This window comes from Poecile atricapillus, chromosome 18, assembly GCF_030490865.1.
Source record: "Poecile atricapillus isolate bPoeAtr1 chromosome 18, bPoeAtr1.hap1, whole genome shotgun sequence".
NCBI classification, from domain to species: domain Eukaryota; kingdom Metazoa; phylum Chordata; class Aves; order Passeriformes; family Paridae; genus Poecile; species Poecile atricapillus.
In genome coordinates this window covers 1,821,950-1,836,702 of record NC_081266.1, presented here as the reverse complement: position 1 = coordinate 1,836,702, position 14,753 = coordinate 1,821,950, and the positions used below count along the sequence as shown (strand labels likewise).

The 14,753-nt window shown below is 40.5% G+C and overlaps 1 protein-coding gene across 1 annotated transcript in view; it reads left to right on the top strand.

The window, feature by feature from the left end:
* The window catches only part of BCAT1 (branched chain amino acid transaminase 1), a 60,125-nt gene that overhangs the window by 19,922 nt on the left and 25,450 nt on the right, over positions 1–14,753 (top strand). The window contains exon 3 of the mRNA XM_058853094.1: positions 11,522–11,722. Coding sequence (XP_058709077.1) covers positions 11,522–11,722 — 201 coding nt within the window. The remainder of the gene's footprint in view (positions 1–11,521; positions 11,723–14,753) is intronic.

Below are 14,753 nucleotides of genomic sequence, written 5' to 3'. Positions count from 1 at the left end.
CTTACTCTGGGAATTAGGAGAGAGAACAATCCATTTTGAGAAAATGGATTTCAACAGTTTTCTGATCCTGGGCATTTTTTTTTTTTTTAAGGAAAGATGAAAATTATTTTTTACCAAACTTTCTTGTTTCCCATCCAATGCAAAGTTTAAAGTATATAAAATACAGAGTAGTCTAATTTTTGAAACACTGTCTTAAAGTCTAAACTAATTGACTTTAGCACATTAGCGTGACAGGGTTAATGTTCCACTTCTTGAAGAGTTTAGGCAGTACTGAACAGCTTTCCTCTGTTTCCATTTTATAGGAGCAATAGGTGAAGTTGCTGACATGCTCAGAGCATATGGATAAAGGGAACACTGAAGTATTTTTGGAATGAGGAAATGCACAAGTACAGTTACCATATTACCTACAAGGCTAATAAACATAAAGCAATTTATATGATTTATAGGTTTTCAAATATATATTATTTCCTCCCCAGCTTGTCCTCAATTTTTCATTTTCTAATGACATCAATAAATTATTTACCTGCCAAAGCATACGTGCACTCAGTGAGGCTTTTTGTCATATTGCAGGTATTGATTCTTCAGGGGTTTTGAGTGTTAGGTGCAGATATTGGAAGAATACCCTGCATTGCCATTTTAAATGCTATATTAAACTCCATTTTAAACTTTGCTTGATGAGCAAAGTTTCTTTTATATTAAATTGTATGTGGAAAGATTTATTATAGAAATTTACTGGTATCTTGATGCTGTGATGAACAGTAGCTCCCCAGAATGTGTGCATAGGAAATCTGCTCTTGTATAAGCTGTCTCAAAGCAGTAAAAGAGAAAGAAGCAATTCAATATGTGTGTGTGGAAGGGGATACAATAAGGATCTCCAATTATTTTGTGTCTTAGAACCCTGGCCATCCAGTCCATTCTCCTGCTGAAAGTGGGGCTCTCATCAGCACTAGAGCAGGCCCTCTGTGACTTTGCTGAATGCAGTGCTGGGCTGTTCTCCTAAAGAATTCTTGTTTTCCTGGTGTCCAGTCTGATCCTCTTAAGCTAAAGCCTTGTCAGTCTCCATTTGGTAGGTCATCTCTGTACCACCTCCATGGAAGTACATAGCTGTAGCCACTCTTAGATCAGGAATGCCAAGCTAGAGGCCACTTCTGTTATTGTCATAACAATATTTAGCATGTCTAGGCTGGGCACTGCTTTAGAAATGTTATTCTGATTTTATCTTGATTTCAGCTGAATCAGTTTATGTTATTGTCAGTGGTAACAAAACTGTTTGCTTTTTGTGATGTGTGGAATAAAAAAAGACTGGTGAGTAATAAAACTGTTAAATCACTGTACTTTCATATCACCTGGTAATGTCTCCTAGCAGATATGTGTATGCTGCAGAATTATTTCAGGTGATTTACAATAAAATCCATTCCCTCATCTTTATCTGCCAAGAAGGAAACTGGTTCCAGGATGAAGAGTGCTGAGTGGTTTCTGAGATATTCTGCATCCACATGGGCATGGCATAAACTCTTTTGAGTATTACTATTAATAGGTGGACTGGACTGACACATATATGCTGCTCTCATTCCAATTATTAGGAAAGAATTTGGGAGCTGTGGCAGCTCCTTTCAGTTTCAGCTTGATGGCAAGTGGTTCTGTGTTTCTCTTCAAGTGGGTAATCTTCTTTAAATAGTTGCAGGCTTTTAGCAAATAGATTTTCTAAGCTGTAATAGAGGAACTGATTGTCCCATTATCTGAAGCTGAAGGATTTGCAAATAAAACTAATTGTCTTCGGCAAGTAAAAGGAGCTTTTAGCCAAGATAAAAGGAAACTGTTAAAAAACAGCCAGGGGCAGTTTGGCTGAGTTGATTTATAGCACAAGAAAGTGATGCTTTATCACTTTTTTCACTAGGAGCTTAAGATGTGTTTGTGAAAGCACAGAAATTGTACTGGAATGTTGGAGATTGCATTTAGCTTGTATCATTTTCTGGATTTGTTTTTCCCAAGGTAAAGAATTGCTTTTAGCATGCAAGGCTTAGCACCAGTCAATGATCAAAGTAAACTTCTAAACTGACTCCAAAACTTAAAAAATCCATAGTGTTCATACCTATTTCCAAGATTTCTTAAATGTTAATGTCATTGTGATATCATGTTCCCAGTTTTGATAGTAAGTTTTCTTTGCTGAACACACTTGAATAGAAGCTACAGTTTAGGAAGAGAATTAACTTGGATTGGTTTTCTTTCCATAGGATTCTCTTGTGCTTCCTGCTTGCTTTTGAAAGGATATCCTAATTTTCCATGAATTAACAGCCTAGAGAGTTGGAAGAGGTTTATGTTAATCCCGTATTTAGTCCCTGTTTTTAAGAAAGTACTGAGTGGAATGAAACGGGAAACTGTGGCAGTTTCATTGGCAGATCAGACATTGAATTTCAGGGCACTATTTAAGTTTAATCTGTCTACCCTTTCTACCAGAAAGGGAAATGGAATCTGAAAAAGAGTCAGGTGTGGTTAGCTGAATGTTTGAAATGGTTCCCATAATCTCTGTATAATATAGAGACTGTACCATGAAAGCATTTTATATTTCCAAAAGGTTTTGAATGCCTGCATTCCATGAATCCACTTCCCTGCATGTCTGCAAGTGTATTAAAATCGAGGTAAGAAGATTTAATTGCAACTGCTCAGGACTTGGACATATGAGATTATGATTCTATTCTTGGCTATTCCACACAACGTGTTTGTGACTGGCCAGGCTACTTAGGCAAAATACTTCCAACTTGTTTGTCTCAAATTGAGGCTTGCACTTCCTTTTTTCGTTCAGCATGGCTACTTCTTTCAGAGAAGGTTAGATAAAAAAAATCTCGGTTTTTGTTTCAATTGCTTCACGTGAAATACAAATGATATTTGCCAATCCAGGAGACAACAGTGTCTTTAATCTTTGTGCGAAGATGTGTTATTGTTGAAATGTCAGAGACATCTCTATTCCAGTCTTGTGTCACAGGCCAGTATGAGCCCTCAGCTTGTGTTAGACTCAAACCTTCTCCCAGGCAAACTCTTTCTAAAAATGGAACATTGTGTTTATGCTACTATGCAGAAATCCAGTGGTTGCGAGGCAAGGAGCAGCACAGCATCAGGAATTGCATCAACCAAGCTGTCAGACCTTTGAGAAAAAGCAGTTTGTGTTAATACTGAATCATATGATTTAGGTAACTAGTTAATGTCTCCCATTAGTGAAGAATGGTCCTGGTTCTGTTTTTATGGAAATATTGGCAAATGTATGAACCTGTGAGAGGACTTCCTGCTATTATGGGATTGCAGTCTGTTTCCCTAAATGGAATTGCTTCTTTCTAATCTGAATCCCAGGTGTATCTACACTGCAGACATGAAGTGCAGTTGCATGGCCAAAGAGGATTTTTAGAGTTTACTTGCCCAAAAGCAAGAGAACTTGCAGCAGTGTGTCAGTGTGTTTTTCACACCAGTGTAATGACTGCATTTAAACCTGCTCACACTTTCTGATCACTCCATTTAGTTGATTGGAATAGCTGTTACCAAACAGAAGTGATTCATGGGACCAAAATACAGCAAGTATGTCTGGTTTTATTCCAATGTTTAATAGTCTCATCAGCATCTTTGTGGTTTGAATTACATAGAGAGAATCGTATTTAAAATATTTTAGAGAATTTTTTGACAGAAGAGATGCTAAGTGACTGGTTTTTGTGGATCTGAAAATACAAATAGCTGGAGTAGAGGAGGTAGACCCCACTAAAATCAAGTAGTTTCTTAAGATTTCCTAAATATCAGGTGGAAGGTTTCCTTAGGATCTGTAGGAACCCCATTCCAGCATCTTTCTTAACCTTAAAAACATGTCTTTTGAAATATATCAGTGGAGAACAGACTAATGAGTAACGGAGAAAAAAAGACCCAAACCTAACAATTATAAATCTGTGTAATTTTCCTGAAGCAAAAGAAATGGATGAGGCTGTAAAGATCCAAGTAGTTTTGCCTGTCCTACATGTCCTACAATCCAGATTCCTACGAAGCTGGAAGAAAGGGTCATGATTTAATTAAATGATCTCTGGATCAAATCAATGGGAAGTTATCCAGGCAGCATTTCAGCAACGCAGAAAAACTCTTAAAATTTAACTAGTGCTATTGAAATGAATGATATGATTTTAGGGCAAAATAAATTTATTTTACGCTTTTTTTGTTATCTAGTCTGACTGTAGCTTTCCAACATCTTTATTTCCCTACTGTTGTGTTTTGAGGGCTTTAGAATATATTTTCAGCTGTGCTGCTGCCCTAGGTGCCCTTTTAATTCCTTTAGGGAAGAAGTTTATGTCAATTCCAACCACTTTTCTGTTTTCTTGTCAGAGCAGGTTTACTTCCCTACCTACTGCTTCAGATCAAACATTCCTACATCAGAGATGGAGCCTCTGTCAGATCAGGGGAAAGGTTAAAGAAGCCAGCAGTAGGTTATGCTGCCCTCCTTTTCTTGCAGTGTAGCAGAATTTCATTCTTTGGTGAGACAAATATTTGAGAAGTATCTGTTATGAATAATTTAGGTTAGATGCCTTGCAGAGGATGGACTAGACATAGTCCTTCCAGCCATTTTTTCTGCTGTTTCCATGACTGTCTCACAACTGATTCAGAGCCTTGACTCTCTTTTGTCATTTGTTTTGTGGTTTATTACCCAATGTACAGCCAATCTGATGCAATGATTCCAGGACTCAGTCCAATTACATGTGCTAACATGTTCTCAGATGAAATTTCAAGGAAGCTTTATGTTGAAAGATTTTGGATATTTATCCTGGGATTGCGGAAGATTGAAATTTTGTTTTGTTTCTTGTTTTTTGTTTGATTTAGTGATAGCAGTAGTAAAAAAAGGGCTTTTTTCCTCCTCAAATCTTACTATATCTTGGCACACTCTCCATTCTCAAGCCTCAGGCTCTGTTGTAAATTTAAAATAGTATTGATGGTAAAGGGATTATAGGATATCTTACATGAAAGTTACTTTATACTTAGAGGCTGGTAATAGATTTCTAAGAATTTATTTGACTCTCTTAATTTTTTTTTGAATTGATAGAATTCTGTGTTTGTATTATTTTTACTGTAGACTTTATTATTGTGATCAGAGCCGTAGAGGGCTTGGCTCTGTACAGAATGTGATGCTCTCTGCCCCAAGAACTAGCAGTCTTTCCAAAGAAGATTGTGATGGGAAAAGAAACAGGGCATGACTGGGAAATGAATGTAGCATCTCCCAGTGCTGATGAGCAGAATGACTGTGGTGGGTGAGGGGGCTGGCAAATGCCTGGTTCTGTGGTGCTTTTTGGCTGTGTGTGGGGCTTTCTCAGCCACCACTCTTCCTGCGTTTGCCCAGGCTGGCAGTGCTTGTCCCTCTGGACTGCCATGGGACTGTGGGAGAGCCGTGTTGGGCTGTGTGGTGTTTGTGACTGCTGTTCATGTCCTGAGCAGCACTGGGTCCTGTCTGGCTCTGGGCTGGAGGAGAGGCTGCTGCTGGTTGCCAGAGAGCCATGGGACTGTCCCAGTGCTGCCTGGCAGGGCGGGGGCTGCAGGTCCTGGCAGTCTGAGCTGGCACAGAGCTGGGGGACCTGCAGTGTTTTTCAGGCTCTTTGTGTGAGTTTTGTGCACACTGTTGCCTTCGTGCTGACCGGAGGTGTTGGGGCTGACAAGCTCTGAATTGTCAGTGGAGTCTGCAAGAGAAGGCACAGCAGCAGTTCCCAGATGGGGAAGCAGATGAGCTGCTGCTTGTGAGGATGAAGTGACAAAGGACAGCAAATGATGGCCTGGCAGAGCCCTAGTTCTGAGTCCTTCCTCCCCAAGACCCCGCAGGGATATGGAGCTCCCATGCAGAGCACTGGATTGCTGCTTTGGCAGTAACCCCTCTTCCTCCCTGTGCTCCCTGCCTTCTGGGCAAAGGCAGATTCCAGCATGGCAGCAGATCTGCATCTCATCAAACTGCCTGACTGCTTGGTCAGCTCCCATGATGGGGGTCTGCCAGAGAAGGAGGGAAAAGTGTTGATCTCCAGCTGCCCCAGCATCAGGCAGATCCAGGCAGTTCTTGCTCTTGGGTCTGCCCTGTTTCCAGCTTCCCCATGAAGCTGAGGAGATGTCATGGGACAGAAGGTGACCAGGCCTGCTGGGGGCATCCTTAGGCTGGTGCTGTGCTTGTGCCTGATGTCTCATGAGAGCATGAGCATCTCCTCCTGCACCAGTGCACAGAGCATGTGGAGGGATCAAATTAACTCTGTGTGGTGCCCTGTTTTGGATTTGTGACCAAAACGGTGTGGGTGGCACACCATGGTTTGAGCCACAGCTGAGCAGTGAGTGCACAGTGCTGAGGACTTTTCTGCTCCTCACCCTAGCACCAGTGAGCAAACTGGGGGACACAGGATGCTGTGGGAAGGGGATACAGCCAGGACAACTGACCCTGCTGGGGATAGTCCACTCCTCATGTCTGCTCACAGCTGTGAGCTCCTGCTCCTCCTGCACTGGTGAGACATCAGGTGGCTGGTTGTGAGCCATCGTGATCTTTTGTATCACTTGCTTGGTTGTGTTTTGTTCTCCTTATTCATAGAATCATCAAAGTTGGGAGAGACTTTAAGATCATCAAATCTGTCAACCCAACACTATCACTGTAATCCCTAAGCCACATCACCTGGATATTAAACAGTCTTACCCCACTAGGTTTGGTCCTATCATTTATTCATCTGTGGTATCCTAAGCATGATTCTTTCAGTGTTCCATGAGCATTCCCAGTACCAGTGACATGAAGACCTGCACAAGCTTGGTTCCCACCTTTGCCCTGTCAAGCTCTCAGCCACAGCTTGCAACCACCCCAGGCAATGCCCCAGGTGTGGGGAAGAGTGGCTGGAAAAGATGAAGGTGCCACAGGAACAACTGAAAGGCAGGAAACTCTAATCTCTAAAGTCTGCTTCAATACCATTATGTATAGACCCAAACTATTTCTCCTCAACTCTTCTCAGCTATGCTTTGTTAACTTTCCCTGTTATAGTAATTCCTTATGTTTTTTGTAGTCTGTCTCCTCAGAATTTGTTCCATTGCTGCTCACAAGTGCAAGGACAAAACTAGTTACCTGATTTTGCCTGTGCTTCCATGTTTGTTATTGCATGAGAAAGCCCTAATCTTTCCTAGGATATGCTTACAAATTCAACATAAGATAAAAAATTATTGCAGTTGCTTGTGATCTTGAATTAATCACCTAGACTGGAAGTCATAGAGGTTACTTATTTCATCAGAGGAGATTACAGTCAGTCTCACTTGGGTGCATGTTGATGTTTTGAGGATCTCTGCTGAAACTTGCTGCTGTTGTTAGGTAACCTGTGAGCTATTTTACAGCTGGGGCTGCCAGGTCTGGTTTTACTCAATTAAGTGATAGAAATGCCTGGCCTAGCACAGTGTTTAGAAAAGTTTGGGTATGTCAAATGAGTTAGACCTGTTACAAATGCCCAGCCTACTGCTTATGGTTTAGGATTTTCAGTGCAGTGAGAATAACTGCAGCCAAGGATCATTTGGAAAGGCACTGACAAAACTTTCTAGGAAGTGTAGGACAAAATGTGCACTTCCCATCTGCACCTACCTGAGACAGCTGTCTAGGGTAAGAAAGGTAGGAATGTAACAATGAGAGTGACAGCTTTGGTCATGGACTGCTGCCAGCTCCAAATCCACTTAAAGCTATTGCAAAGGTCGGGTGGAACAAGCATTAAACTGACAGCTCAGCCAGAGGCCCCAGGATGTCTTGTCACAGCTTTGATTAGAATTGACACGGACTAGCAAGTCCTTTAATTTGACCCAGCTCATAATTGAGAAGATCTGTTTTGATCAAATGGTGATTTTAGTTTCAAGAGGTCACAATATATCTTCTTTACTTGGGCTGGGTAAAGCTTTGCCCTGGAAGAAACTGCTTTGGAATTAATAGGCACTTTTAAGATGAGGGGGTTCTCAAAAAGCATCTCTTTGGACCAGTGGCCCTCCCTAGGTGTAATGTAAGCCCATAAAATCAACAGTATCCAGTTGGTTTCCCTGGCACTTCCTTTTGCCTACCATTTCCTTACCAGTGTCCTGGGCTGGGATGTCAGCAGGTACATTGTGTACGTTCCTTTCTGCTGTGACATGGACATTTTGCAGGCTCAGGACTATGTCATTTTACTTTAGGCAATAGGTGCCAAATAGCTGCACTCAGTAGACCATGTGCCAGATCCACTTCTTTTTTTAATCTCCCTTTTCCTTTTTGTTCAGCATTTGCCAGTTTTCCTTCCGGTTTAATGGTTTTATTAGGCAACAGTGTCAGGAGGTGCTTAAGAGCATGTTAGATAAACAAAGCAAGCAAAACACAAGCCTAGCTGAAAATTCCCCTTTGTATTGGCAGTACAAGCAGTGGAGATCTGGATGGGTGCTAATGCCAATCCCTGAGTCATCCTTAATGTGCTGATTTTAGTGCTTGGCAACAGAAGAAAGTAAATCGCTGTTTATAAAGGTCATAGGTGATAGCAAGGTAGCACTGTGATAATCTTTTTATGAGTGATAATCTTTTAATGAGTGATATTAACATAGTAGGCATTGATACCTAATAAGTACCCTGGCATTTGTCACCTGGCCTTGCTCTGCTCCTCTTTTGTGGGTTCTTCTGTGTGTTTGATTTCCCTCCTGGTGCTGCTTGAACAAGTGAAGCCCAAAGGGTTTGTGAGCCAGGTGAGATGTTGTGTAGGGTGTCCTGCTTCTCAGGGACCACAAGAGGTTGAGGTAATACTTCATGCAGACCACACTGAGGGAGAGAGCACCCCAAGGATGATCCTCCAAAACCTCCTCCCAATGTGTTATCCTTCACAAAAGGAGACCAAATGCATTGCAACACTTGATGCTGTCTTGACATAAAAAGTATTTAGATTCTGAAAGATTGGGGTGCTGTTGCACGCTGTTAATCTGCACTGCTTGGTAAAAAACTGAGAAAAAGACATAGTGGATAACGGAAAAGAGTCCTAGGAAAGGATATTAAGAAATTAATGGCAAAAAAAGTGGATCTCAAGAGAGCTTAACAGGATTATAAGAATGAGAAAAAATTGTCCTTTAGCATTTTTGAGTGATTGTTGCCCTACTGGTCTGTGCAGTTTAGCCTGTCTCTGAGGTCTTACCCAGGGTGTTCCTACTGGTGTTTGAAGGAACTGTTATGGGTCAAGTGTTGTACCTGACACTGTTGACTCAGATGTTGGCACAATATCTGAAGGAAAGCTGGTTTCCCGGAATTCTGAAGGAGGTGAGAAAAAGAGCAAATGGGATCCCTGGTCAGATTGTGCAGTTCCAGGAAGCTCTGTGGTCTGGGAATTGTCTGCTCCTTTTCTGGATGAGGGTCATAGTTTCCTACCTGTCTAGACTTTCTGCCAAGGGACTCAAACTGAAATGCAGTGAGTGTGTTTCATCACTTGTGGCTGCAGCTTGCTGCTCCCTCTACACATGCCTGTGGGTTTATGAGAAGAGCCAGGTTAAAGTTCTTTCTCATCCTTAAATAAAAGCTATTTGCTAACCCTGGCAAAATTAACAAACTGTTTTGAAGTGATGCCTTTCAAGTAGCTGTGCTACCACCACTGAGAAAGCAGAAATAGGATTCATAAATGCAGAAATCAGCACACTGATGGGAGTTCTAGGAGAAGAGGCTTTATGTAGTAATTATGGTCCACAGGCCAGTTTATTGTAAAGATAAATACCCTAATGGAAGTGACCTGAGATGCAGAAGCCTGGAGTCCAGGGAAAGCAGTTGATACCTCTGGAAGAGGGAGTTCTTCAGAAGCTGTGATTCTTTGCAGAGTTAAAACCAGAGACCTAGTTGTGTTCTACATACTCACTTAAGCCCCATTGACATCCCTGCTCCTGTGTAATTGTTTTCTTTAGCTGAGTCTTGCACTATGGATAATTGCAAACACTCCTCTGTGGCTTTTATTTGATCCACATCCTCTGTGATACATTTTTTCCCTAAAGTGTGATAAAACTGATAAGAGGTTCCAGGTAAAATTAGTTTCAGGATCATTAGGTGGTGCTTCTCCCGTTGGAGCATTCACTGTCAGAAGAATAAAAGGAAGAGTTAAGAAAAGTAATTGTTGTTTCATCAGATTATGTATTAATTCAACCACACTAATGCACTGTAATATCTAGACAAGCCTTATAATTTGAGATAGTTGAAACAAGCTTTTAGCTATTCATGTGCTCCTGTTCTAAGTTAATTTCACATCTAAACCATTAAGCAAAAAAAAAAACAAAAAAACTCCAGCCAAACCTAAATCAAAACAACTAATCAATAAGAAACAGGTCTTTCTTTATTAAAAACATCTTGAAAATTAGGTTGTTTACAGAGACGTGGGTGCACGTATTCTGTTTCAAAAGCTTGGGACTGATTTTGTCTCATTTTGCAAAATGTGTGCAGGGGGTGAGAAGTCCAAGACACTGATACCTCTTGCAGAAGCACCTTTTTAAAGTATTTACGAATCATTTGATCAGTTTTCTGGACTACATCTGTTCCAGTCTATTCCATATGCACCCAGCACAGAGGAGCAGGACTTCACTTGGGGGTCTGTAATAAGGGACAGTGCTTCTTGTCTTTAAGAAGAAAGACATTAGGAAGGAAAATGGAGCTTTGGCTGTGATTGTTTGAATTCTTCCTTGCCTCTGAGCAGCACAGTTTAAGTGTTCAGATGGCAGAGGATGAGAAGAGAGAGGGTGAGTCAAGGCTCTGCCTATTTCGTAGCCCTCTCTAGTTGTGAATAAATGGGAGTGACATGCCAGAGATCTGCATTCCTTATTTCCCTGCTGTTCTCTAGGATGATTCACACCACAGGAGCTACCATAAAAATATTAACTTTTTAAAACCAAAACCAGTACAAAACCCTGTGGCACAGGTCTAGTGCTGGCTAGCCGTGGCTTATAAGTGAGAGTCTCTGCAGTCCCTCATGCAGGGAAGCATTTAACCTTCTTTGTTAATGGGAGCTTTCTAGGATAATAAATATGTGAATGAGCAAGTTACTGTGGCATAAGTAACTTGCTGACTGTTGTCTCTGATCTCTCACATTGGTTTTATGCATTAAAGGAAAATCAGCATAACATCTACATAGTTGTGATGGTGATTAATTTCTGATGATCGACTTATATTCTGAAGTACAGCAATTGGGTCTTTTTGGAACTTGTACAGGGGTGTTAACCTAAGTGTCCTAAGGGATTTCATGTGCTAATTTTCTGGTTTTGTACCTTGTACTGCTTCTTTAACTTAATTCTTAAATAGAATTTCAAAGTATGTTACTTCTTGTATAACAGCACTGTATATATGTTTGTGTGCACTTTATGAATATTTTGCCAGCTACTTAAAGGTTAGTTGCCTTTAACCATAATATCATTAAATAACCCTACAGAGAAAATATTAAGGCTTGTCCTTGTTTACTGGTAAACAGGATATTTTTAGATCAGTCTGACTTCATTATTTTGATACACTTCATTTTTTGTCTCCGTGTTCCTTCAGGCTTCCGACTTGATTATCACCCCAGCTACGACGTTCAAGGAAAAGCCAGACCCTACTGGTTTGGTATTTGGCACCGTGTTCACTGATAATATGCTGACAATTGAATGGTCTTTGGCTTCAGGATGGGAGAAACCCTATATTAAGCCACTAGAGAACCTCTCATTACACCCAGCTTCCTCAGCCCTGCATTACGCTATAGAAGTGAGTAGTAAATTGATTTGGAAACCACCATTTTGTTTTATTAGCTTTTGAAGCCACAGCTTTGTAATACAAGGACTATTACTGTCTTAAGTTAATTAGTATTGAGTTGCATCTTGTTTTGCTAGCTGGTGTTCCAGAATAATTGCATTATTTGCAACAGGGTTATGTGTAACACAGAAGCAATTGTGGCCAGGGGATTCCAGCACACTTAAAGTCCTAGCCTGGGGAAGGTGAGCTCTTTCTTGTATGGTGATAAATTTATTGAAAAACCATTCTTCTTCACTGTGAGAAAGTGTGTTGGTCCAATTGCTGTCTCTGATATGGCAGTACAGGACTGAGTAAAACCATGAGTTTCTCAGAGTAGCTTTAATTTGGGAACTGAATACAGACTTTGTAAAAGTTACATGAAGATGGTTTAAAGGTTGATAGCTTGGATTGCAGGACAGATTAGACAGGTGCTTGTTTGAAACTCTGAACAAATCCCTCGAGCTCAGAACTAGATCTGATGCACTCAGTGTATACAAGTGTGTTTAAGGAGAGAACATACAGCAAGGAACTTTGGGAAGTGGAATGTTAAGTCGGAAACCAGCGTGGATAAAGTTTCCGTGCTTAGCTGATTACTGCCTAAAGCTGCCTTTTGTGCCTTCAGAGCAGCTTTGGCTGTACTCACACCTGTGTGGGAACCCCAGCAGGGCACAGACCCTGAAATGGAAGCCCACTTCTCCCACTTCTGGGTTGGTGGGAGTGTCTCCACTGAAGTGTGGGGAGTTGTTTGTGCTGCTTCTAGTATTTCTTATATTTTTCCTTTTTTTCCTTTTAATTTTTTTTTTTTTTTGTATTTTAACCACTGGTATAAGGGAAGCTTTCCCTGCTAGTTGTCCCTGAGCTCCTGCCTCCACCATTTTTATTTTGACTGATTTTTTTCTCATCTGATCACCAAGCCTCCAGGGGTCCTGTGTGAATTACAACAGGCCCCTGTGGCTGAGGCTGCAGCTCTTGATCTGCCCAAGAAGTAAGAAACCACGCTGGAGTCCCGAATCTGTATTTCATTCTTAGTAGCATATTGCTTTAATGCTCGGCCTCTGGCCTGGTCTGAAATCATTGCTAATATGAATATGCTCTTTTTTTATTTCCATTTTTTTTTATTCTTTTACCCTTATTGCATCACGTTTCCTCTAGCCAAGAGGACAGACAGAGGAGAATCTGGTGTCATTGCTGTGGCTCAATGAATACACAGTGGGTATAATAAAAGTGATGAATTTGGCATTCCCTCCCCTTTCTCCTTGCCCTTCATGATGCAGTGTGGTAATCTGGATCTGCAGAACTCCAGATCCAGCTCCTGTGATGTACAGATGTCCGATAATACTGTTTTCACGCCACTGTAGCAACCAACCATCAAGCAACCACAGCAGTTGCTTTCATTAAAGCTGAACATTTCTGGAACACATCACTGTCTCCCTTTTTAATGAGTGAAAGGTTTTACTGAGCTCTGGAAGATAAAAAGTATTTCTTTTTGGAGAAAAAGATTTAACATCTTGAGAAGGCTTTGTGTTTCAGTAATGATGATTCTTACTTCTGTCAAACCATTGATCAGATCTTAGTAGTGACATTCCTCCCTTTTCCCTCTCATTAAAAGTTCTGTGAATGTGTTTGGGAGAAGGGTGGTGGGGGAAAAAATGTGTTCTGTGATAAAAAAGTAACATTCCAACAATGTGCTATCATTTAGTAACTGGCCCAGTGCAAATCATAGCAAAGTATCAGTCAAATGACCAGTGACATCCTTAAAGACTTTTTTTTTCTTGTGGCTACAATGTCTACCCTAGGACCAGCTTCTCTTTCAAAATTGTGCCAAGCTTTTACTATGGTTGGCATTGCCAGAGGACTAAGATAAGTTTTGATGGCAAAAAGTTCTGGGTTCTAACTCTGGTTCTGCTACGTAATTGGCACACAGCCTGAGGAATATTGTTGGGCTTCTGCAAACCAGTTATAACCCAATTAAAATTTGTCATGTGGACTGCACACAAACTTTCTAAAGATTGCATTTCACTGATCCTTATTGAAAAATATAATAGAATTTGATAACAGTGAAACCTGAAATACTCTGTTAAAAGTACTTGTGCACAAATACAGGATTATCTTTTCCAAATAAAAAAGCTGCAAATGTAGACTTCCAACCACATAGGATGCAGTTCCAAACACTTTTTGTGGAACAGTCAGAGGAGAAGCCTGAGGAGACTGACAGCAGTGATGCAGTTAAATTCATAGAACTTACACTGAAATTTAATATACAAATAAATGCTTTAGAAGATAAAATTCTATGAATCTATTGTCTATAAGTGACCATTTAATACTTAATCTAAAGAAGACTTGTGTATATGTATATATTAGTGTGAGCTTATAAAACAAATGTGTTTTCCAATTTAACCAGTAATTACCAATCTGTAACTGAAAATAATTGGATATTTGGTGGGTGTGTTTTTTGATGTGGTTAGGAGATGCTGCAGGGCATTTTTCTGGGAGGGCATTGATAGGATAAGGGTTTCTGATTGTCAGCACCAGTTGTCTGGATCCTGCAGTTTGATGGGATTACTATGTTTAAATTTCCTGTAAAGTATATAGAGAAAATATTTTCTTGCATTTTATCTCTAGTGTGAGGCTGCATCTCTCTCATGCAGGCTAAATCCCATTCCACAGCATAGGGGTATAAGGGGGAAATAAGTGACCAGTTCCTGCTACAACTGCAGCAAGAACTTTACAAGAATTCTCTCAATGACCTTATTCTATACTTCCTAACAAAGATGTGTTTTGGACAGAGCTCTAAAATTAATTAACATATATATATAAAATAAAATTCTATAGATCCTTTTTATAAGAGAAAATGCTGTTTTGACTCAGGTATCAGTCAGGATGTGAGGGAATCGTTAAGTCAAACACATGCTACAAATTTTAATTGCTGTAACCAAATTAAGAAAAAATAAAAAACAAACAGAAGAGGTTATCATGAGGAATTGTGAGGTTTATATTACAAAGA